At 41.5% G+C, this 25,240-nt stretch overlaps 2 protein-coding genes and 1 long non-coding RNA gene across 32 annotated transcripts in view; 1 reads left to right on the top strand and 2 right to left on the bottom strand.

Moving 5' to 3' along the window:
• Nucleotides 1-1,051: 1,051 nt before the first annotated feature.
• Nucleotides 1,052-4,418, bottom strand: Hax1 (HCLS1 associated protein X-1). Its single transcript, XM_052179988.1, has 7 exons — nucleotides 4,234-4,418; nucleotides 3,443-3,705; nucleotides 3,091-3,278; nucleotides 1,836-1,887; nucleotides 1,626-1,732; nucleotides 1,411-1,501; nucleotides 1,052-1,308 (listed from the first exon to the last, which is right to left on the bottom strand). Exons 1-7 carry the CDS (start codon nucleotides 4,284-4,286, stop codon nucleotides 1,223-1,225), a joined length of 840 nt encoding a protein of 279 aa, XP_052035948.1. The 5' UTR covers nucleotides 4,287-4,418; the 3' UTR covers nucleotides 1,052-1,222.
• A 55-nt stretch (nucleotides 4,419-4,473) lies between these two features.
• Nucleotides 4,474-6,974, top strand: LOC127683084 (uncharacterized). The gene is made up of 3 exons (XR_007977474.1): nucleotides 4,474-4,566; nucleotides 5,891-6,007; nucleotides 6,809-6,974. It is a non-coding gene; the product is annotated as an uncharacterized LOC127683084 (long non-coding RNA).
• Ubap2l (ubiquitin associated protein 2 like) overlaps nucleotides 5,100-25,240 on the bottom strand; it is a 53,670-nt gene continuing 33,529 nt past the window's right edge. For 7 of the 30 annotated variants that reach the window (XM_052179957.1, XM_052179961.1, XM_052179966.1 and 4 more), the window contains 14 exons: nucleotides 24,544-24,733; nucleotides 23,812-23,866; nucleotides 22,389-22,563; nucleotides 21,994-22,066; nucleotides 20,515-20,710; nucleotides 20,341-20,429; nucleotides 18,555-18,608; nucleotides 16,097-16,178; nucleotides 14,808-15,025; nucleotides 13,954-14,059; nucleotides 9,019-9,086; nucleotides 7,977-8,174; nucleotides 7,512-7,562; nucleotides 6,166-6,688 (listed from right to left, as the gene is read on the bottom strand). In XM_052179957.1, coding sequence (XP_052035917.1) covers nucleotides 6,593-6,688; nucleotides 7,512-7,562; nucleotides 7,977-8,174; nucleotides 9,019-9,086; nucleotides 13,954-14,059; nucleotides 14,808-15,025; nucleotides 16,097-16,178; nucleotides 18,555-18,608; nucleotides 20,341-20,429; nucleotides 20,515-20,710; nucleotides 21,994-22,066; nucleotides 22,389-22,563; nucleotides 23,812-23,866; nucleotides 24,544-24,733 — 1,651 coding nt within the window. In that variant the 3' untranslated portion in view covers nucleotides 6,166-6,592. Of the gene's footprint in view, nucleotides 5,976-6,165; nucleotides 6,689-7,511; nucleotides 7,563-7,976; nucleotides 8,175-9,018; nucleotides 9,087-11,929; nucleotides 12,336-13,953; nucleotides 14,060-14,807; nucleotides 15,026-16,096; nucleotides 16,179-18,554; nucleotides 18,609-20,340; nucleotides 20,430-20,514; nucleotides 20,711-21,993; nucleotides 22,067-22,388; nucleotides 22,564-23,811; nucleotides 23,867-24,543; nucleotides 24,734-25,240 lie in introns of those variants that run through there. The other 23 variants (XM_052179963.1, XM_052179973.1, XM_052179967.1 and 20 more) reach the window with 8 other exon arrangements.

Raw genomic sequence — 25,240 nt, 5'->3', positions numbered from 1 at the left:
CCAGAGTGCTGGGATTACAGGCGTGCGCCATCACCGCCTGGCTAGGCTATGTTTTCTCCTTGATTGTTATGCTTTTTATCTTGCTTTCTCTGTGTAGCTCTGGTTGTCCTGGAACTACATAGCAAGTTTTAGAATAGCTAGGCTATATTAAGACCCTGTTTCAAATTCTTTTTTATAAAAAAGAAAATATCTTCAGCTTAGTTATAATTTTTCTAATATTAAAATTAATAAAAAATAATTGCACAGGAGTGGTGGCATATGTCTTTGATCCCAGCCTCAGGAAGCAGATTCAAGCAGATCTCTGAGGTCCAGGCTAGCCAGAAGCAACACAGTAAGGCTCTGTCTTAAAAGCAAAAAAATCAGGTTGGAGAGATGGCTCAGTTGTTAAGAGTACTGATTGTTCTTCTAGAGGTCCTGAGTTCAATTCCTAGTAATCACATGGTAGCTCACAACCATCTGTAATGGGATTCAATGCCCTCTTCTTGTGTGTCTGAAGACAGTTACACAGTGTACACATAGAATAAATGTTAAAACAAAAAACAAAAAAACAAAAACAGGAGCTGGAGAGATGGTTCAGCGGTTAAGAGCACATGTTGGCTCACAACCATCCATAATGAGATCTGACACTCTCTTCTTAATAAATAAATAAATCTTTAAAAGAAAAAAAACACAAACAAAAAAAATCCCTACCTTTTGGCAATGTGAGCTATCTTTTTCTAGAAATGCTACTGGAATTATCTCTATTTCCTCAATAATAAAATCATTTTCTTTTTGTGTCTAACTCTAATTTATTAAATCTTGTTTGGAGATGGAAAAAGCATTTAGTGAAGGGGCTGGTGAGACGCCTCTGTGGGTATAAGAGCCTGTTGCCAAGCCTGACCTGGATTTGCAGAGCCAACACCGTGGGAAGAACCAACTCCCACACGTCTTGGCTTTTACATGTGTATACTACCCCTAATGTACAAAAATAAAATCATACGCCAACATCATTTTGGAAGCTCTGGATGGATCTGAAAATTAAAAGAACCTTGACAAAACCAAGACTGAGACCTTTAGCATAAATAGAGGCTTTATTGTTCAGTGTGGATGAATGACAGACCGGCATAAGCTTAATTGTTGCACACGTTTAAGATCCCAGGGTGACAGACACAGCTAAGCTTATTGGCAATGGGTAACAGGAAGGGAGTGGGAAGGACCTGAAGGCTTCTGAAATTTAAAAAAGCTATCGGGACCGAAACCAACGTCCTAGGAGCAGCTCCAGAATGGAAACAGGATCATCCAAAGCCGAAGGCCTCTGAGAGGCTGGATCTAAGGCAGACAGTCAGAGAAGAGAGAAAATTACCAAACGTAGGCATGTCCTTTCCCCAAAAGGTTAAGAGATGGGCCTTTTGAGTCACACTCTTAACTTACCACTTCTGGAACTGTCATGGGCTTCTTGATGGGTCACTGTGGTCTCTCTCCGGCCCTCACTGTCTACCACAGTGCGGTGTTCCTCCACTGTCTGCAAGAGAAGTCCCAACACATTCCTAACAGCACTATGTTGATTTTAGTAATTTCTTATTCTGGTCCCTTTCCCCAGAGCATTATCTGGTCTTTTTTTTTTTTTTAAGCTTCTCTCAACTCACCCCATCTGGCTTAGTGATCTTGGTCACAGAGATGCTTTTGAAATACGATTTGGGCTGGGGTTGAAGAAGTGGACCCAGACCTTCCTGGGAAACCTGGGAGTCAAGATCTGGAAGGGCAGAGAGAGGAAAATTAAACAACCGTTTCAGGAAGAAACTTCTGAGAGAACTTCAGGAGAATGGCATGGTAAATGTGCCTCCCTCTAGACTCACCTTTGTCCTCTTTGGCTCTGGAATGGGGACTCACAGGCCATGTATCGTCCAACTGCAGAAGAAGCCACACACAATCAGTGAAAAGACACCTTCCAACCTTAACTTGAAGGTCAGACAACCCATGCTCCTCCCTAGTCCCAAATCCCAGAAATACTTCCATTTGGGCAGCTTGTGTTTACATACCTTCTTCCTTCGTTTTATATGGACTTCTACCAAAAGGAATTTCTGAAATTCTTTTCTGCACTTTTAAGATTCTTTCTTAACCAAGAATTTAAACTAGTAATTTTTAAAAAAAAACACATATTTCCATTTTTCCCCTTGTATTCTATTCTAGTTCTAATATTGCAAAAAGAAAACAGAAACAATGGGGTTGGAAAGAAGGCTCATAGGTTAAGAACACTTGCTGTTCTTCTAGAGGACATCAAGCAGATCAGGCCTCTAGGGGATTCAACACCCCAAGCACCTGCACCCAAACAAACTCACACAGGCACACATATATACACAAAATAAACAAATCTTTTTTTTTTAAAAAAAGATTTATTTATTTATATGAGTACACTGTAGCTATCTTCAGACACACCAGAGGACAGCATCTGATCTCATTACAGATGGTTGTGAGCCACCATGTGGTTGCTGGGATTTGAACTCAGGACCTCTGGAAGAGCAGTTGGTGCTCTTAACCACTGAGCCATCTCTCCAGCCCAAATAAATCTTAAAAACAACAAACAGCAACAAAATCCCAACTAACAAACTCAGAGGCAGGCAGATCCCTGAGTTTGAGGCCATCACGGTCTATATAGCAAGTTCCAGGTCAGCTGATACTACAGAGACCCTGTCTCAAAATATATAAGCAAACAAATAAATAAATAAAATAAGAGGGGGGAGGGGAACACTCTTGCAGAAGACCATATTTACAGTTCCCAGCAAGAGCATGGTGGCTCATAACCATACATAACGGAGGTCCACGGGATTCAATATCCTTTTTGACCTCTGTGGGCACAGGTACATGTGGTGCAGAGACATTCAAGCAGGCAAAACACTCATAAAGAAAATAAATAAATCTTAGACTAGGTGTGGTGGCACACATTTAATCCAGAGGCAGAGGCAGGCAGATCTACACAGTAAGTTTCAAAACAAAAATCCCAATAAAGAAGAAAATCCAGATAAATTCACTAATTAGAGGGGCTAAATTTCCACCTCAACTCTTAAGAGATTCCAATAATGGTTACAGTTCAGGTGCAGACAGAGTACTCACCCTATGAAAAGGTCCCTGGGACCCCCAATCTGGAGCTGGTTTGGGGGATTCAGGTTTTGCATGACTCTCCAAGACCCCCTCAAAGATCCTGGGTTGGTGACTATCTGGGTACTTAAGCATTGAGTCTCGTAGTGTCTGCCCCTCCCGCAGTCTCTCACCAGGTGTTTCTGACTCAGGACCTGGAAGTTCTGTAGAAAGTTGGTAGGTGATTCTGGGATAGGAAAGGCCTTAAAACACCTTAAATCTTTTAAAAATCAATTTCTGTAGGCTATCCCAACTATTCTGCAAGTTCTGTTATTCATCACTAACCCACTAGAAACCCATAGTTTCTCACTCAGGGATATTCACACACCAGGAGAGTGGGAAGGCAAGGTCCAGGCCCCCATCTCGCTGAAGATGCTATTAAAATCTCGTACTAGATCATCAAAGCCAAAGTTGCCGTGGAATCGCATTCCTCCTCTGGGGCTGAAGCTGAAACCGAATTCCTCTGGAGGCTGAGAACCATCAAACGCATAGCTCCCTCGACCCCACGCGCCTCTGTCTTCCTCTTCTTCGTCATCATCATCATCATCGTCATCATCTCGAGTCATCCCTCCAAAAAAAGGCTCTCTGTGGCTGAGAGTGGAGGCAGATAAGTCACGAAGACTTCAACAATGTCTAAGCCATAAAAAATCAACCCAAGGGCAGCAAAATGGGCCAAAGAGGGGTCTGGACAGCTGAAGAAAACACTGGAGATCTGGTTTCAAAACAACTCTGATAGATCTATTACGGGTTTTGTATCGTTTCTAAACAGAACCTCTCCACACCTCCCAACAGCGCCTACACGACCCCCCATGATTCTTCTTCAGGGTCATCCTGCCCACTACTAATCGCCCAATGACTTGCTCATGGTCCTCTTCCCCAGACCCCCATTGTTTTCTCCGCCCAGGTCCCTGTTGCATCACCCCAGTCTGGAGGCGCCGTGTCTGTCCTCTTAACCACTGCTTTGATTACTGTGGCGGGGTGAGTACTCAAGAATGCGATCTTGGACCTCTCAGCAGGATTTGAAAGGGGCGGGATAGGAAGCTTTCCAAAAATACGAGGACGGGGTCAAGTGTCCACCTAAACACCCCTCCCTTACGTCTAGCCCAGAACTAGTCTCACCTCCGAGGTCCTGGAAAGCCGAAAAAGCCTCGGAAAAGATCAAAGACGCTCATTCCCGTAGGGTACTAAAAACTTTGAACCTCTCTGCAGCCCATGGGCAACACGAGACCACCACCAGCCGCTTACGCTTCCCTGTCGGATATAGATCGGGCTCAGCGTTCGCGGCCGGAAAGCAAGCCTACGATGCAGCATTGTCGTAAAAGCTGTAACCCGGAGGAGGAAGAGGCGGGGCTGACGACGCCTCAGACACGAAGCTTCTATACGCTACCTTTCAATTTTGAGGGAGGGAGGACGTGCGAAATCCCCACTGTCCAAGGATCATATCCCTTCTAGGTGATTCTTCCTCCTGCCGATCTGCCAGGCCCCAAGGGGTGTTTCCGCTTCTCTCTGGAGGGTCCCAGGTAGCCGCCCGAGGGAGTGGCCCGTTCACTCAGAGGCCTGCTTCAGCCCAGGATCAGAAAACACCTCCCACCTTGTGTTTTGTTTCTAGACTGATGTCGGTGACGTCTAATACTAGGTTAGGCAAAGTGTTTTTACCAAGTTCCTTAAACCGCGATTCCCTACTGCTGAATAAAGATGCTAGGAATCTCTTCAGCTGGTAGGGAGTTTTAAAACGTGTTTTTTTTTTCGATATAGGGTTTCTGTGTGTAGTTCTGGCTGTCCTGGAACTCGATTGTAGACCAAGAGGGGCACAAACTCAAGAGACCCACCTGCCTATGCCTCCCAAGTGCTGGGATTAAAGGCAGTTGCCACCACACACTGCTGCTTTTTAAAAACTAAACAGATGGTAACCAACAAGGTAAGATTTGTAGACTAGGCAGGAATGAGAAGCTACTTAAATGTGTCTTGGAAAAACCATGCAGTAATGAAATTTGATGGTGCTTTAATCCATTTGGGAGATAGGAGGTCAGCCTGCTACTAAGTTTCTGGCAAGTCAGAGCTACTGAGTTAGACTCCAACTAAATAGACCCCTCTCCCCACCCCAGCAAAGGATACCAGCAGTTTTGGAAGGCTGAAACAGGGTATCTAGTCCTTGGCAATATGGCTCTTATAAAGAAAAAACGAAACTTCTCTTTCATGTAATCGAAGCCCAAAAACCTTTTACTGCACCATGTCCCCACCCCAGGTCTTGTTCTACAATCATCAGTTCCTTTCCCAAAACTTAGGCATTTCAAAGCCACATAAAATAGGAAAGGCAAGGTGTAGTCTGAGAACCTTTAGCCTTAGCACTGAGGAGGTAGAGGCAGGCAGATCTCTGAATGTGAGACCAGCCTGGTCTCCACACAAAGTTCCAGGTCAGTCAGACTTACATAGTGAGACTGTCTCAAAAACATAACTCAGACAACAAGAACTACTATATTCATCCAAAGAGAAAAACGCCCTAAGATTTAGTTCTGCCAGCCAGCAACTAATGCTGGCTTCAGATTTCAGAATTCTTTAAAATCATGCTTAAGGTCCTTTTCCTTTTAAATGTCCTTAGCTCCTTCCCCTTTGACTTCCTGAAACTTGCTGTAGATGAGGCAGTTTCTAGAAGAAATGAAGATTTGCAGTAGTTCTTTCCAGTCACAGGATGTAAAAGGGAATCCCCTTAGGGGCAAAATATTAGCACATTAAGGTGAGAGTTCTCAAAGGGCAAAGATCTCACTTTATTCCACAGCCTTCCTTCGAGCCTGCTAGAAGAGGCCCAGTTGGTACGGTAATACTTATTCACCAAGCTGGTCATCGACGAGAGTGAGGATGTCCTAGACGGAGCAAGAATGGGCAGAGGCTGAAGGTACCAGTTTGTTTTTCTCCTGTTTTATATATATATGTATATATATATACAAGACACATTAATCCATTAAATTTGAAGACACAGTACAAAAAAAAACACTTCAACTAATCCATCTGACAATGCGGTTCATATTTATGACGCCATTTTTTTTAGTGTGTGTGTGTGTGTGTGTGTGTGTGGTTTTGGTTTTCCTAATAATAAAGGAGGAGACTTAGGGCTGTTGGGCTGATATATATTTCGGGGTGTGTGTGAGGGGTTTCACCTTCCCACCTCACCCATACACCACCAGGGTGAACAGGAAGAAGTGAAAAGGCAGGGCCCACAGCAAAGATTCGTAATCTTGAATGCAAAGAGAAAGAAGGAAGAGGAAGGGGGGGGGGGAAGAAAATACAAATCCTATAATACATACAACAGGGTGGGATGGTATAGGGATGGGACAGACATGAAGCTGAGGTGTGGGATGGGCCGCTGGGGGTGTGGAGCAGCGGAATCGCCCCACATTCTTTTCTCTCTTTGATGCTGTTTCCATAGTTTCCAGGCTGAGAAGCCTCTCAGAAGATGGGGCAGGAGAAGAGGGCCAGGGCCTCAGTTGGCCCCCCAGCTGTAGCTGTTGTAGGCAGACTTGTTGGTCTGGGGCTTCTGCGGGATGGAGCTGGTCTGGCTACGTTGCCCGCTGCCCGTCTGCAGGGGGAATGGGGGGGTTATGGGGGAGGAAAAAGGTGTCTAGTTAGTGGGGCCAATCTGTAGCATCTTCAAGTGGAAATGTGCAAACAGTCATGCTCTCTCATTTCTTTTACTTAGAACCTACTATGAAGCTTACTTTTCAAGCACAGAAAATTTGGTCTACATAGCCTCTTTTACAAGGTGACATTTGTTTTTTAACCTTAAAGTAGAGGAAAATGAAAAGTGGACAAGAAAACTTTGAAGATAAGATGGTGAGTTGGTTCTATTCTTTTTCAGTTGTCTTCCCTACTACCCACTGCCCTGGTCTAAAACAATCAAAAAAGCCAACTATGAGAATTCTGACCTTTTCAAAGTGAGTGATCACAAGGTGATTACATTCACACTCATCTCTGTGAATGCCAAAACATAGAAAGCTATCATTAAGAGCAATAAAGCCCTATTTTAGTTGCACAGCCACCTATGTTGGGGAATCTTAGGAGGTCTCTTTTACCACCCTTCAGATCCTCCCACCACACACATTAATTAATGTGAAACCAATTCAAAGCCACAAAGACCCGAGGCATCAGGCTCCAGATGCTGCCCCAAGAATCTTTTCAATTCTAGTAACCAAGTGTTTTCCAGAGTTGGGGAAGGTAGAAAGATAAAGAGGGTGTTGAGGGGGGAAGGAAGAAAGAGGATGGGGAGGCCAGAGAGCTTAGCATAGTGTGTCTGTTTGTGTATCCCGATTTGTGATTGGGTAGGCTTTTCAAGTCATCTGAGGCTGTGGAGGTGAAATGGGGACTACAAAGGTTGGTTCAAGCATATTATTCAGTTTCATTACCTGCTCCTCCTGCTGGCGCTGGCAACAGAGAATCATCTGCAAATATGGTAGCTGAGGCAGAACCAGGATATATGGAAAATAAAGGGACAAACTTTTGACAATAGAACTCCACTGTTAGAAGGGAAAGCTATAATGTCAGGGAAGGGAGAAGGCTGGGAGAGGTTAGAGGGCAGGTGTGACCCAGGTCTGACAGGGTAAGGACAACTGTGCCATGGGAGGTGGAGGAGAAAGGTACCGAAGGAACTGACCAAAGGGGTTTCAGTCTGGCCCATTCTTTTATGTTTCCTTTGCTAACTGCTCATGTTATGTGCGCTTGTGTCTGTATGTGCTGTGTGCCCCTGGCTGGCACTGGTGAGGGCTGGGTGAAGGTGGTGGTAAGGAAGGTTAAGAAAAGGAAAAGGGAGGTAGTTTTAAGGGATAGGAAGGAAGAGGAAGGGAAAGGAGAGAGGAGGGAAGGGCTGTTACCTGGCCATCCTGCTGCAGGTGATGGTGAAGGATCTGAGAGTGTGGCTGCTGATGTGGGGTCAGAATATGCATAAAGGGGGCAGGTGGGTAGGCAGCAGCTGTGGCTGGATTGATGGGCCCTCCACTTCCTAGGGCTGAAGGCAAGTTGAAGGAGGCAGCAGGAGTACCGGAATGAAACCCTTGTTTCTCAAAGGACTGCTATCCCAGGAGAACAGGCGGGAAAATAGTAAAACGTGATCATTAGAAGAATCCTAGAACTTTCTGAAGCCAAACACCCTTATCCTCAAGAAAGTAGCATGGTCGAAGCAATAGCATACCTCAAGTCAAATATTCAGAAGTCTTAGTTCTAGCTCTGCCTTTTCATAGCTCCATGATCCTAGGCAAATTAACTACTTAACCTCAGTTTCCTCATAAATGAAAGAAATACTGCTGAGCTCTTGTAAGGATCAAGCATGCTGTGAAGTCTTACACTGGCCAGATGTGATGGTGCATACCTTTATTCCCAATCATTTGAGAAACAGGTAGATCTTTGGCGTTTGAGACTAGTCTGGTCTACATAATGAGTTCCATGTCAGCTAAGACTACAAATATGAAACCCTTCAAAATAAGTAAATAATTTTATGAGAGTATTGAAAAATTTGCTGACTAGTCTGGGCATTACTAGTCTGGGCATTCCTGCCTCTGTAGTTTAGCATAAATTCAAATTCCTTAGATATTTTAGAAGAAATCAAGATCTTGTTGGGACATAAAAATGACAGACAACAGACATATCTGTAGATAACTCAATAACAAACACCTTATTCATTCCCACTTTTGGTTATGGACACATTAAATAGTATCACATTACAATCTACAGCACTTGTCCTTAACATTTTTCCATTTTTTTCCTCAAAGGGCTAAATTAAAGTTCTAAGAAATGTAAGCCTAGAGACAATTCATTTTTAAAAAGGTAGAACAGGTTCTGACAGCTCTCCTGAGGGTTGTTCTAACTTCAAATCCACCTCTTCTATGTTCATCTTTCTACTTTCATCCAGATACCTACCTGGGTTTTGGAGTACACAGAACCCGAGATATCTGGCACACCCGTGTTACTGGAGGTGACTGATACACCTAGTGGAGGAGGAAAGAAGAGGATTAGCTCTGTTAGCCTAGTCTCAGTTCCAAGGACACAGTGATGTCTGCAGCTTTTCTAACTATGGCACTGTAAAGGAATTTTGGTATAATTTTTCCACTTATGCCAGTTCTGAGATGTCAGAATTCATGACACAAATGCTGCCTAAGAATTCCTTTGTCCTTGATAGATATTATATACGGAATATATATGAGCTGCTTTTTTGAGGGGAGCAGGATGTATTAGCAAATTCTCACTAGTGTATGGTTTGTAAGCAAAAGGATATAATAAACTTAGTGTCCACTGTGAACCAGTCTACTCAAACTCCACTTGACTGTACCCTTTACGATGGGTAATTTGGCACTTTCTGTTCTAGAGACACTTGAGTGCTCAAAATCCTTAGCAATTCACCTTTTTAAGTAGGCACATTCTAGTGCAGTCCCAGAGCACTTATTAGAATCTCAGTTTAAGTCTCACTTTTCTGGTTGCAGGACTTCTAGGCAAATATCCTTATGAATTAAAGGGCTGACCCAAGATGAAGTTCTAGTTCTATAATTTTAGGGATATGGGGCATAGGGAAGACACAGTAAGGGGTTTGTATTCTTTAAGCCTATACAGAACACAGAAACAATGTAATTTTCATTACTTCAGTCTGCCCATAAAATAACAGCTTTAATTGATACCTAACTCATGTTTCCTGTAGAAAAATTCCCTACCACCACAGTCCAAAGGAGCCTATAGCCATCTTGATTTTGTTCTCAGGTTAAAATGAATTTATTACTATACTCTTTCTTCCTGTGTAAGTCATGGGGTCATCTAGCATCCTACTAGAGACATTTTAAACAGAAATGTGAAAAATAAGTTAATTAAACTAGAAATTTTGAAAATACATTATTAGTTCCTGTAAAGATAAAAAGGAAACCAGAAAAACTGCATTCCTATGCTCTTAGATTCTTGCCTCCAAAGGTAAATTATTCTTTTATCTGGGAGCACTCTGATGGAGTTTTGTTTTGTTCCTGAGAAGAAATGTATTAATGACAAAAATCACAAGGAATACTCCATTCACTCACAATCAACAGTCTCCATACAAATCCCAGAACTCAAACTCTCCTAACCAATCCCTAAAACTAAGGCAGACTTTAGGAATTAAGTTCACAACCACTTTAGAATCTTCCAATAGAATGGTTTTCTTTAAGGGTTAAAGATTTAGTCAATGATTAAGTGCTTTTCTAGCCAGAAGGACCTCTAGCACCAAGGGAAAAGAATTTAACTGTTAAACCCTACCACAACACACATTCAGATAGTGCCCTTCTGAAGGAACAAATACAATCTAAGAGAAAAAAAAAAGCAGAACCACAGAAATAAAGCAAGATTAACTGCATACTTGGAAGGCACAGAGTAAACAAAAGGAGTGATAACAACAAATTCTTTTGAAGGTAGCAGAGGTTTTTCTTCCTTCTCTTTTTAGACCCCATATTTCTGACAGAACAATGGGTAGCAGGCATAACTTTAAGTTCAGTTATGAAAGGTGCTAAAGCTAGTGGAAGGGAGAAAAGCCAAGATATAAATAGAACATTTTAAAGACAAAAATCAAAGAGATAATGACCTATCTTTACTAGATAAATGCATATAGCTGATTTGGTTATCACCTACAAAGAGAAGCCAGGGTGCTTACACAGGGTAGGAGAATTACTAACTAGATTCTTAAGCTGGGTAGTAAGGAGTTAACTTAGTTTTAACAAGTTCCTACCTTGTTTTATTTTTTGACCTAAAAAGTTTATGTTCGGAAATTTAAAAATTGCATGGAAGATAGAAGGAATTAGGGATGAGGCTGGAGGGAGAGAGAGGTTCTGTATAGTAGCTGTAATGGCCTCTATTTAATAGAAAACCTTTAAAAAAAAAATCACAGGCATGGGTTTTCCTATTTGCACTAGTTATTCCAGAGATCCTCAGACTAGAGTTTTGCTCTTTTTCCCACCCACATGCCCTGCCTACCCCAACTCAATAGTTATAAAAATCATTACAAAAACAATGTAGGTGGTAGGCAGAAGAAACAAGAACACATTTAACTTAGCATGGTAACAACTTGGAAAGTTGGTTACACTCCATAGGGCCAGAGGAGTAGGGACTACTAAAGGAAAGCTGAACACATGGCTTCAATCAACCAAGTGTGCTGGTATAACTGTCCAGATTTATGTTGTAAACCAAAGGCGGATGGTGTGTCAGTGAGTGCATGGAGGTCACATTTTCCACCAGAATGTCTAACCAAACACCTCCCATACACCTATGGCTATATCCACAAGTAAAAAAATAATTCATTATCTGAAAAGCCATCAAAGGACCATATTCTAGGCTAGCACTGGTCCTCAAAAGCCTGAAGTCATCAACTAAGTGATCACTAATGATCTGATTCAGCTGCCAGTTAGCCAGTCAGTCTTTGAGAACTAGATGTAGAAATTAAGCCTTAGATGATAGTTCCCTAACAACAGCTTTGAACACTACCTCTTTTGCCTTTCACCATGACATGACAGTCTAACTTCTTGTCCTTTCCCCTCAGCCTATGCCAGAGACAAGGGGATAATCTATATGAAAAAGTAAAGACATAAAAGCATGGGAACTCAGTTTTGTTGTTTTTGTTTATTTATAAATAGCTTTACCAACCAATCAATAGGCTGGAAACAGACTGTTTTCCCTCCACCCAAATTAAAAACCACTACACTAAAACACTAACAGCTCTTTGGCTATACCGGGAATTGATTGAAAAAGCCACCCTCCACCCTTTATCCATAATACAGCATTGGCTCCTAGTGTCCAGAAAGACATGCACGGAAAGAACGCAGAGTTAGCTAAAGAAATACCACAGTTTATTGAAGACTACAAATATTTTGTTACAAGTTGGAACTACATGCCTTCCAGAAATCAAAAGCAACAGCAGGTGTGTGCATTGATGCTTCGGAGGTGCTGCACCGCTTGAACTCGAAATGGGTAAGACAGGGTCAGACACATGGGGGAGAGGGAAATAGGGAGGGGCAAGTTCAAAAGCCCAGAAGGTATCCACCAACTCATTTCCCCAAGCCACGCAAACGCAGGCCATGGCCTCTGCTCAGCAGGCTCTCCTCAGTGGTCTGGTTTCTGAAACAAGACTTCAGTGCAAATTTATACACACACACAAAACACAGCCCCCAGGCTTGGGCCAAATTAGCTCTCAGCCGTCCAGAAATGCTTGTAAGGGGGTGGATATTTTCTTCCTAAAAGGAATCAAATACATAAAGATAAATGAATTTAGAGGTTGATGAGGAACAGAATGATAAGAGCCCTCTGTTGGGGGTTGGGAACTGGGGGTTCTCAAAAGCTGCTATAACAGATTTCTGAAATCTTAAGGTAGGTAAGAGCTAGGAGTTTCAGAATCAGATTCTAACTTTCATCAATCACATACCCTTTAAAATATTTGTAACTGGACCACTTAGCACCTAAACGTAGTACCAAATTTTGGGATGAAGCCACTCGAGGTCAAAAAGCTTACACTTCTCTACCCACCCATGAGGCTAGGTCTCACTCAGTGACAGGAGTAGTCATAAGGAGCATGGGTATTAAATCTCAGCAGTTCATGGTCTTTTAAAATGTGTATCATGACCCAGTCTTTCTGTGCTCAGCTCTCCAATTAGTTCAAAGCTTGGTTATTTACCCACCCAGACCCCACAGAAAAGTGAAGAACACTGGTTGCTCCCTCTAAACCTCATAGAACTGGGATTTTATTTACATAAAAATGTAACCAGGCTACAAGATTTTAAAGATAACTCAACCCTTACCCCTTAGCAACTGCACCAACCACCTCCCCCAGATTCACTTAAAACTCACTTAAAAAAAGTTACATGCAATTGTTTCCAGTCCTTTCCTAGAGCCAGATATGGGCATATACCAATCTACCACTACTCAGGAGATAGCAGCAAAAGGATTGGCACACATTTTGAGCAAGCCTAGGCTTCATAGAGACCTTGTCTCAAAAACAATACAAAACAAAACCACAAACAAGCCAGATATGGAGGTGAGGTGTACACCTTTAGTCTCAGCACTCTGGAGTCAGAGGCAGACAATTCTGTGGATTCCAGGTCACCCTGATTTACATATTGAGTTCCAGGACAGGTCTACATAGAGACCCTGTTTTCAAAAAACAAACCAAATTAAAAAAAACAACAACAATAAAACAAATTCAACAACACAAGAGCAACAAAACCCTACAAAAACAAACTGTTCTTTTTATCTCCATCCTCCAAAAATAAAGCAAGACATCAGGTATAGAAGAGGCTATATGTGTCCATAAAACCCATACACTTCCTTCCGTGCCATCAGATGTGTAACAGCAACAAGACTAGCTATACAAATGAAGAGCTGTACAAATGAGGAAACCTAAGGGTCAATCATGTCTACTTGTTTTTCTCCACAGTGTAGGTCTTCTAGCTAGAGAAATAAAAAGGGGAGTCATATAACAAAATTAGTGATACAAACACATTTATGCCAAACATACTGTGCACAGACAGTGTTAGTTAGGAACGTGTCTATCAGTACTCTTCAACTCTCAGTGTCATGAATACTACCATTTTGCTCACTGTCATTTCAAAGAAACCTGGGTTCTTGCTTGATTTCTCAAACTCAGATCAGCCAACACTAGCCTTTTGATCATTCCCACTGTGAATAGTGGATATAAGTCTAACACAAACTCTTCACAGGTTATTGTTCTTAGACACCTAAGCCAGTCAAACAATGACAATCCTATGCCAAGAGTTAGCATATCCTCACTTTAAAGTGGCTCTTTTCCCATCCAGTAATATACCACAGACCACTGAGCAAGGGTCAAAGGGAACTTACCAGTGTTGTATCCATGAGACCCATATCCACTTGGCTGCTGGAAAGGGGTAGCCGAGGCATTCACACTGACATTCACACCATGCTGCTTGGAAGAGGTAGGAGCCACCTGAAGAGCAAAAAAGAACAGAAAGGAATGACCCAGCAACAGATAGCATCTGTCTCACTTGTCTTACACCAAAGACTAGACATTTAGGTAGATACATAGGCCAGTCAGAGTCATCAGTGAAATGGGATCCTCCTGATGGTTGAATGAGAAAATACCCACCACCCCAAATATGCTCATATATTTTACTATCTGGCCCCTCATTCCCTGATATTATGGAAACTTTAGGAGGTGGAGCCTTGCTGGAGGAAGTACATCAGTGGGATAGGATTTGAGAGTTTGTAGCCCTGCCCCACATTCCTGATCTACTACTTCCCACTTCTGGAACCTTACCTTAAGGCCTTCAAATTGTAAGCCAAACATCAACATTCTACTGAGTTGCTCTTAGTCATGGTATTTTAAAATAACAAAAAAGTAACTGATATACTAATGTTTTTTCAGAACTGACCCAAGAAATTAAAAGGTAGAGTGGTTTAGAGATAAAAGAGACAATGGTTACAGGGAAAGGAGGGGCAACAAAGACATACAATATCACAGTCATCTTTGGGGTAATTCTACAATCGGGCGATTCTCGTTTTAATTAAAAGCCCCATACCCTTTATTTCCAGGCTAGAAATGGGCCAGTGGTACAAGTTATATACAAGTTATCCTCATATATTTCTCAGGAGCCATGTAGCTGTGAAAGCAACTAGGATGGGTCCAGAATTGGCATCCTTTATAACAAGGAGACTACAAGCAGTCAGTTACTCACAGGGAACACAGCAGGCCCATACTGGAAGGTGCTGGGGAGGCCCGGAACCCCTGTGTAGTATGGCAGGCTGGTGTAACTATAGCCAGGAGGCAGCGCCGGGTTCAGGAATGTCTGCTGCGTGGTGTGGTGAGTCTGCGTCTGGTTCTGTTGGGGTTGGGCCAAGGTTGTGGCAGGGGCTGGGGAGGAGGCATCCCCTCGGCCAAACTTGGTAAGGTCGCCTATGAAAAGAAAGGCAGCTGTACGGGCTGTATAATATGCAAAGAGGCTCCCAGAATGAAACCACCCAGTGTTTCCCCTAACAACTTGTTTTCTATCATCTCCATCACACCCTAGTTTCCCTAAAGCTTCAAGGACAACAGTAGTATGAGGGAAGTTGAAAAGATGATTGGTCAATCATGTAAAAACAAACAAAAATCAGCCACCTAGAGGCTTTAACTTCAGCATTCAGGAAACAGAGGCAAGTAAATCTCTGAGTTCGAGGTCTACAGAGTCAGTTCCAGGACATACAGGGATATGAAAAGAAACCCTGTCTTGAAAAACCAAAAAACAAAACAAAAACAAAAACAAAAAACCACAAAAACCCATTAAAGTTAGGAGTGTTAGTTCAGTACTAGATTTTATACTCAGTATGGTGAAAACCTACATTCAATACCCAGAACCATAATGCCTGGAAATAAGTCAACAGAAAGTGATTAATATAAAAAGATGTCATACCTGGCGGTGGTGGCGCACGCCTGTAATGCCAGCACTCTGGGAGGCAGAGGCAGACGGATTTCTGAGTTCGAGGCCAGCCTGGTCTAACAGAGTGAGTTCCAGGACAGCCAGGGCTACACAGAGAAACCTTGCTTCGAAAAAACTAAAACCAAAATAAATAAATAAATAAATAAATAAATAAATAAATAAATAAATAAATAATGTCACAACAGGGAGCTGGAGAGATGGCTCAGTGGTTAAGAGCACTGACTGCTCTTCCAGAGGTCCTGAGTTCAATTCCCAGCAACCACATGGAGGCTCACAACCATCTGTAATGGGGTCTGATGCCCTCTCCTGGTGTGTTTGAAGACAGAGATAGTGTACTCATATACATAAATAAAATCTTTAAAAAAAAAGTTACAGGAATCATAAAACTCCCAGCCTTGATTCATCACATCCATGACCATAGGGGATGGAGAGAAAAAAAATCATAATTCTGACAAAAATCTTAATTCTGGAACTGTTCTTGCTACTAATCATGTTTCTACCTCCAATCCCAATACATCTCCCTGTATTCAGCTCTATCCCAATCCTACCAGAGTAAGGGTTGCTGGCCAGGCTACCATCCCTCCCAGTAAGTGGAGTGGTGGGTGTGGGAAACGGGATACTGTAGTAATCCTAGAACCAAAATAAAAGAGCAGAGATTAAATTCCACTATCATAAAAACCACAAAGATGAATAGAAGCATGAGACTGTTGGAGTATTGCAAATTATCCAGTTACTGACTTAAAAGCTTAATACTCAGATGAACTCCACCTAATCTGGCATACACCGCCCCTGGCATGCCATGAGTAGAGTCAGACAAGGTCTATGGATATGCTCACTGAGTACAAATTAAGGTCTAGCAGGACCAACAAGGTTTAATCTTATACAGATCTTCCCAGCTAAACTTGAGAAAACAGGTTCTTTCTCCTGATGTGCTTAAGAAGTTGAGTGTGGACTGACTCAGTAGGTAAGAGTGCTTACTACACTGATCTCCAGCATTCATGTAAAAAGGTGGGTATGACCATGGACAAGCCTGTACCAGTAGCAAGTACTGTATGTGGATGGATGGGCAAAGTGGTAAAACAGAATACATTCAATATCGTAACTGGCACCTGTTGGTATAAGTGCAGCATGGGAGGCAGAGGCAGGTGGATCTTTAGAGTTTGGGAACAGGAGAGTCTAATAGAGCAAGTTCTAGGCCAGTCAAAGCTACACAGTTATGGCTGTATAGATTGAATGGTGGGATTAAAGGCATGTGACACCACACCCAGCTCCTATCTCAAAACAACAAAAGCCTGTGGGTTGGTGCTCCCTATATCCCAGAATTTTAAGATCCTGAAGGCTAAAGCAGGACAATCACCAAGGTCAAATGTATCCTAGGGACATTCTGTATCAATACAACATAATCTGGTCCTGTTGATACAGGCTTGTAAATCTACTATCAAGCTTTAGGCCATCCTAAGATAAAAGCGAGTACAGCACCAGCCTGAGCAATTTAGTGAAACCAAATCTCTGAAGTATAGCATTTGCCTAAAATGCAAGCGGTCCTAGGTTTGATCACTGGCACTACACAATTAAGACTGGCCAGGTATTATGACCCATTCCTTTAATTCCAGTACTCAGGAGGCAGAGACAGGCAGATTCTCTATGAGTTTGAGGCCAGCGTGGTCTACAAATGGAATTCCAGGATATCTAGAGATAAACACACAAAAACCCTGTGTCTAAAACCAAACCAAAGCCAGGCGGTGGTGGCACACACCTGTAATCCCAGCACTCTGGGAGGCAGAGGCAGGCGGATTTCTGAGTTTCAGGCCAGCCTGGTCTACAGAGTAAGTTCCAGGACAGCCAGGGCTATACAGAGAAACCCTGTCTCGAAAAAAAATCTCCAAAAAACAACAACAAAAAACAAATCAAAAAAAAAAAAAAAAAACTTTAGATATTAAAAATATCCTGACTATCTAAATAAGCTTACTAGAGTTCCCATTAATTCAAATTACTCCTGTAATACTGTCAAATTTGCCTTACTAAGAGTAATGGTTGAAAGTACACCATTTTGGGGATTCAGGGGAACTTATCAGTAAAAAAAGAAAAAGAGACTGAGAAAAAAAATTAGGAAAAACCAGAGAGGTTGGATGTGGTGTCACATGCCTTTGATCCTAGTACTCAGTCAGTATACATAGCTAGGACTACATAGAAAGACTAACTCAAGCTAACAAGAAAGACAAGGGCCTTTACCTATAACTAATAGACACACACACAGAGTACTTTATGTTATAATACATTATCATTATAAATGTTTGTAGTCCTAGATACTTAGGAAATTGAGGCAGGAGAATATGAGGTCCAGTAATTTGGGGCTAGCCTGGATAATGTGGTGAGATACCTCTCCAACTATTCAAAAACATGCATTAAGTTCTAGGTTCAACAATAAGAGTCTCTAAAAATAAAACAGAACAGGAAATTGATGTTGATAAGAAGCATGTTAACAGTTTTATTAGTCCATCTGAGTTGCAGCTATGTCACATGTGTTTTGGTACCCTTATTCAATTCCCAGAATATATGCATATATAATAAAGAATATGGACAGACTGAGAAACAGCTAGGTTTGTGACAATGATCAAACATCTAAGAATCCATCAGTTTTGTTTTTGTTTTTTCCCCCTGAAAGAAAGGAGGTAATGTAGTCTGAACTGGTCTTGAACTCACTATATAACTGAGGCATGTTTTGAACTCTTGGTTTTCCTGACTCTACTTCTCACACACTGGGGATTATGGGCATGAGCCACAATTGATTTCAACATTAACTTTAATGTTTTTGCCTGGAGGTTGTGGTGCATGCCATTAACCCAGCATTGAGGCAGAGGCAGAGGCAGAGACAGGTGGATTTGGGTTTGAGGCCAGCCTGATCTACAGAGTGAGTTCAAAAACATCCATAGTAAAACCCTGCCTCAATACACTTACCCCAATCCCTCACTTTAATGTTTCCAAATTTCTATCCCACATACTTACCAATGGAAATCTTGTCTGGAGCATCTGTAAATCATCATAACCATATACTTGTGGCTGCAAGATAGAAATTTAACAACATTAATGGGAACTAGTCATGATGGTAGCAAAAGGCAAGATAAAGGACATATATCCTCATTGTTAGAACAAGGCAGATTATTTCCTTCTGTTTTCTTTAAGTGGAAAGTAATAAAGTACAAAGATTAAATGCTTCACGAAAGGTCTTAAAGCTTTCCAGAAGCTACATACTATGTAAAGACTAGACTGACATCAGGGCACCTGTAGGGTAGAATGGGTAGACTCAATACATGAAAAGCAGGCTTTCATTTCTATTGAGCAGTCACTGTCTCTTGCAGTCTTTAAAACTTGGGTTGAAATTTGAAGGATTCACATTTTATTCTTATTTTCCCGTATTTCTAGGTACAAAGTGTTACTGTTAAAAAGTATTCAGTGTGGGGTCTAGAGGGATGAATCAACAGTTATGAGCACTTGGCTGCTCTTCAAGAGGAAGCAGGTTTGATTTGCAGCATCCACAAGGTGGTGTACACCCATCAGTAACTCCAGTTCCAGGGAATCCAGTGCTTTTTTGCTGCCCTCCAAGAAAACCAAGTACACACATTTATACAGATAAAGCACTCATAAACATAGAAATATTTTTTTTTAAAAGCAAGTTATGTGGGGCTAGAGAGATGGCTCAAGGATTAAGAGAACTTGTTCTTGCAAAGGATGTAGTCAGTTGCAAGGGCTCACAAGGCAACTCATTACCATGATTTTATTTCTAAGTTCAATGCTCTCTTCTGACCTCCATACCGATTTACCCTCACATGGTGCTCATTCATAACACAGGCAGAACATTCATATAGATTAAAGAAAAAGGATATAAAGTAGGAATTGATAAGTATTAGGAAGAAGGGAAGTTCAAGAAGGAATGAGGATAACGAGAATGGAGGGGTGGAAGTGCCAGGACTAAAGGCATCTGACAATACACCCAGGGAAAAGGGGTGTTTTTAAATAGAATTTTTATAAATCTTTTTCACTTTAGTGGATATTGAATATGTAAAGGTGACAGTTAAGGTAGTTCTATACTTGAGTTCTAAAAAGGTTAAAACAAAACAAAACAAAAAGCAAAGATCCAATGAGGTAGAGAAGCAATAGCAGTATAGGAAACAACCAGGAAAACTACACACTTGGGCATTTGATACTCAAGATATTCACAAAAAATAAATATTCAGCAAAGGGCCTTAAGTTTAGTCCTTCCTCTATAAAAACCATTACATTTTGAAGGGTGGAAAGTGGACAGTTATCTTAAGAGCACTGGCTGCCCTTCCATAGAACCCAGCCTTTATTCCCAGCACCCACATGGGGGTGTCTACAATTCTCTGTAATTTGAGTTCCAGGGGATCCAGTGCTGGCTTCCACAAGCACCAGGCACACTATGGTGTATATAACATACATCTAAACAAACACCCAAAATACATAAAAGCAAGCAATCACACAAACCCTGTTACTTTGACTAGTGATATAGCTTAGTAGGTAATGCACTTGCCACCAAATAATGCAAGCCTAACTGGAACTTGAATAAAGGTGAAAAGGAAACTCCACTTTCCTCTGTTCTTAGCATGTAACAGGTGTACACACACACACACACACACACAAAATAATTTAAAACCCAGATGTGGGTACCATTCATTTATTCTGCTTTAATTATTGTCTTCCATCTGAATCCAGAACTACAAAGAAGAGTCACACCATCCTCACTTTGTGTAGAAGATCCTTCAGCCCCACTTACCGGGTAGGCATGTAACAGCCCGGGAGCCATAATATATGGATTAGGCAACAATGGCGGGACTCCAGGAGGAAGGTTGGGAGGAGCTTTTCCTGGAAGAAAATATTTTTATGCTGTCGTACAATTTACTATATCTTCTCCATCCCAGAGGAATGCCACCCACCAAGGCAAAGCTACCTGAAGTTGTAGCAACTGAGCTTCGAGTTGAGGCTGTGACAGTAGAGTTGCTGCCCAGGCTAAGACCCAGACTACTGCCACTATTCAGACTGGAGGATACACTGACCACTGGAGGAGGTGCAGAAACAGTGCTGGATGTGGTAGAGAAAGTGCTGGAGGAAGAATGCAGATTCGCCTCACTCTCCACACTTGTATGCTTCAAAAGGGAAACAGTAGAAGATAAAGGAAGCAATGATTAGCAACAGGTTAGAGAAGAAAAGCAATGGATGACTTCATCAAATCTGAAATTTAAAAAAAGCCAACCTAGGTACCAGGATTCCCTCTACCAAGATAAAAGAGCTACATGTTCCTCTCAGTTGCCCACTGACCATCATTACCTTGTTCAGAAAAACAGCAAAGTGGCTGGGGATAAATCCCATAGGGACCAATGACATTGATTAGTACGGTGGGAAAGGCTTAGAACTAAAAAGTATCACAGCCTTCTTTTCTACACCTTGCTAGAAGAAAGTACCTGCTTTGATTTTAAAACTAAGATTTTATAGTTTTGGAATGAGTCTCCTACGGAAGCTTTAGCCCTCATAGCTTTTCCTAGGGTCTTATAAACTTAACACCTTTTCCTAAGTAACCATAGCCTAAACCCTCAAAAAAGAAGTTACAACCATAAAGTAATTCATGTGGACCCACTTTCATAAAGATGTCCTGCTTCATACCACTTTATATTATAAGACTTATATTAAGAACAGAAATAATAATGTAAATAAAAAATACATCGAATAAAAAAAAACAGAAATAATTATAGCAGTTAAAAAATACGATTTTTGTAGGAATTTAATCCAGGGACTTATGCCTGTTAATGATGCACTCTATTACTGAGCTATAATACTTGGGGTTTTTTTTTTTTTTTTTGGTTTTTTTTTTTTTTTTTTGAGACAGGATTTCTCTGTGCAGTCCTAGCTGTCCTGGATCTCACTCTGTAGACCAGGCTGGCCTTGAACTCTGCCTGCTTCTACATCCAAAATGTTGGGATTAAAGGTGTGTGAGTATAGCTCCATTTTATATGCTGTTCTGCATTCAACAGAGAACATGAAGTTCCTGCCCATTTTCCGTGAAAAGGAAAAATCAGACTTTTAATTATGCTCCATTAAGTGCAACTTCTGGATGCTCTTTGTCTTCCCAATATCCTTTTACTCCTTTTCCTACAAACTCGGTTGAGTGATAAAGAAAATTTCAAGTAGTACACCCTACTGGGTGAGCCAGGTATGCTAAATGCATGCCTATAATCCCAACACTAGAGAGGCAAAGACAGGCAAGGAGAACTTCAAAGTTAGTCCACATAGAGTTTGAGGGCTATATAGCAAGAGCCTGACTTAAGAGAGGAAAGCCTGCCAACCAACCAACTAAAACAAACAAAAAATTACATTAGGTGGGACAATTCAAAAAACCATGAATTACACACTTCTTCTCACACATCATACTTACCAAAAGCGTGGATGTTGAAGTACGCCCAGAAGATGTTGATGAAGAAAGGGTATTCTGCTGTGTAGATAATGCACTACAAAGGGGAAAAGGCTGGCATTAGCCACTAACACAATGTTATGGTTTTACCTGGACCTGGAACTCCAATAAGGAATCACCACAAAAACAAAAGCAGAAAAGAGGAACAAGATGTCTGAGATCATACTGACATATTCAATAGCTAGTTTTCAGGGTTGTGAACAATCATAGCAAGATCAGAGTCTATAAACAGAAAATGAGTCTCCTTTGTCATTACTTCCCACAAAAGCAAGGCTAATGTAATCTCCAACAGATAAAAACCAGACCAGTTGGCTGTTACTGAAACTCCCAAACCCAACTAAATTCCCACCCCAAATTACCTGCTATGTTGTGTGGTGGTGGTATTTGGAATCTCCTCACTATGGCTCAAGCCACTTAAGGAAGATGAGTGCTGATTGGCTGTTGTCAGTAAGGAAGCTGCAGGTACTGGTTCATTGAGAGCGGGTATACTAGAAGTGGAAGGTGATTCAGATCTCACTGCAGAGCCTGTAGCACCTGAAAATAGGAAAACATTTCCCTTCATCAGAAAACAGGGAATATGAGTAAAGAAAAACTACAGTCCTCAACTACTTGAAAAGAAAAAAGTGGGAGTTATTCATTACATTAAGCACAACTCTTTTTGGACTGCAGAGACAACTCTTGGTAGACTGTATCAGGCCCTGGGTTCCATTCCTATCACCACATAAACCACTTGAAGTGAGTCTGATGCCAAAATCCCAGTCAAATGAGAACAGACTCCTGAAAGTTTTCCATGAGTACTGTGGTGTGCACATGCTTGTACTCACAATACAAAAACAAAACAAAACAAAAAAACACAAATTTTAAAAATCTAACTAAAATAGAGAATTTACTATGTATGGTAGTTCATGCCTATAATCTAGCTCATGGGAAGATAACACAGAACAATCATGATTTTCAGAGGAGCTATGGCTATAGCATGAACATGTGTTTCAAGAAAACCAAGTATGACTAGAGAGATGGCTTAGCAGTTAAGAGCAAAGGCTCTTCTACCAGAGGATCTGGGTTTGATTCCCAGCACCTGCATGGGATGTGTGTATTTCCAGTTCACACATCCCATACAGTTAAGAGCACTCAATTTTTCCAGAGGACCCAGATTTCGAACAATCCACATGGCATCTGCAACCAATTTTAGAGTATCTGACAACAGGCACATACTTGATACACAGACACTCAATCACAGAGGCCAACACCTGTGTACACATTAAAAAAGAAAAAAAAAAACTCAAAAGAGTGAGAAGTTGAAATCTGACTACCGAGATGCATTGACTATGATCCCAGCATTTGTGAGGCTAAGTTAAAAGTATTCAAGGTCAGTTTGTGTTACAGCTAGAATCTTTATAAATTAATGGCCCAGAGGTTAACAAGAGCTGCTCTTCCTTAGGACCCAGGTTCAATTCCTAGCTTGGTAGCTCAGAGCTGTCTATAACACAAATTTCAATGTACCCAATGTTTTCTTCTGGCATCTTCAAACACCAGGTGCTCATGTGTTGTACATGTACAAATACCAGCAAACACACACACACACACACACACACACAGCTGAGCGCAGTGGCAGTCTTTAATTTCAACACTTGAGAGGCAGAAGTGGGCAAATCTCTTGTGAATTTGAGGACAGCTTGGTCTACACAAGAGGGTCCTACCTTATAAAAAAAAAAAGAACTCTACATCAACATTGAGGAAACCTAGTAAAACCAAGAAGAAAAAGCCTGGAAAACACTTTACCTTCAACAGATTGCGTGGTCTGTAACTGCGTGGCCTGCACAGAGCTGAAACCATTCTGGAGGAAGAGAAAAAAGATGAGCAAGAACAGGCAAGTTTGTAAGAGAGAAGTTATCACTTAATTTAATTTTGGTCAAATATATTTCAGGGAACCTGGAAAGATGGCTCAACTGTTAAAAGCACGGATTACACAAACAGACCACCTGAGTTCAATTCCTGTCGCATATGTTAGACAGCTCACAACCACCTGTAACTCCACTCCAGGGATCCCGATGGCTCTGGCTTCTTAGGGCACCAGCACTCATGCACACAGTCACTACCCCAACTCAATAATTTAAAACAAAACACTTCTTAAGACCCATCCTGCTAGGCAGGTACTCCAAACCATCTTAGGTCTATGTTATCCCTTTTACCAGAGTAAGGTAGCTTTACTAATATATATGCACCCTGAAGTTTAGCAAGCTGATGATCTTTCATGAGGAAAGGACAGGTAGTTGAGACAGTTTTTGCCATAACCAACAAATCTTTATTGCAAAGAGAAATGTTCTGACTCTTGAGGCTCCTCCACACTTGCTGAAAATAACATTTAGTTTACCAATCACAGAAATGTGCTTTTGTCAGCATCTCAGTCCACACCTCCAAGACTGTAGCACCATTTCCAGAAAAGTGAAACAATATTAGGACGTTTACCCATTACTTTGCTAACCAAGGCCCAGGGAATCATTAAGCTACTACCTTAGCCTGAGTCAGGTCCTTTTGGGGTGATGAAGAGATGGAGCTGGGATACCGCCTCGTCTGTGTGGATCTCTGTTCATATAGAGGGCCCTGAGCATTATTTTGGGAGGTATAAGTTGTAGACTGAATCGGGCCACTCTGATAACCAGACTCCTGACTCTGATTAGATGAAACTGTAGATGAAGACTCACTGTGGAAAACAAAAAAGAAAAGTCTTAGGAAATGATTATCTGTTGGAACAAAATAATTTCAATTAATAACTTATGAAAGACAAGGAAAACAATTTCCAAAATCAGGCACTTGGGAGACTGAAGCACTCAGTGGACTCCCCTACACATCATACCATGAAACCTGGGCACAAGAAAAGTCATCTTTTGATCAGTCTCATCACTAGTAGAATTTCACAGAGGGGGTAAAACATTTTTTGAATTATGGTTCAAAGATATTCCTAGTACGGCAGTGGTGGTGCACACCTTTAATCTCAGCACTTGGGGGAAGGCAGATGCCTGAATTGAGGCCAGTATAATCTACATAGTAAAGTTTAGGACAGCCAGGGCTCACAGTAAAATTCTGTATTGGAAAATCAAAAAACTTAGATTTAATGTATACCAGTGTTTTGCTCATATGCATGCCTATGTATCGTGTGCATCCTGAAGCCTGGATTATTGGTTGTAAGCTAACATGTGGATGCTGAAAA

The sequence above is a fragment of the Apodemus sylvaticus genome, chromosome 4, assembly GCF_947179515.1.
Source record: "Apodemus sylvaticus chromosome 4, mApoSyl1.1, whole genome shotgun sequence".
Classification (NCBI taxonomy): domain Eukaryota; kingdom Metazoa; phylum Chordata; class Mammalia; order Rodentia; family Muridae; genus Apodemus; species Apodemus sylvaticus.
Note: the sequence above shows the minus strand (reverse complement) of the source record. Positions and strands in the feature narration are given on the sequence as shown.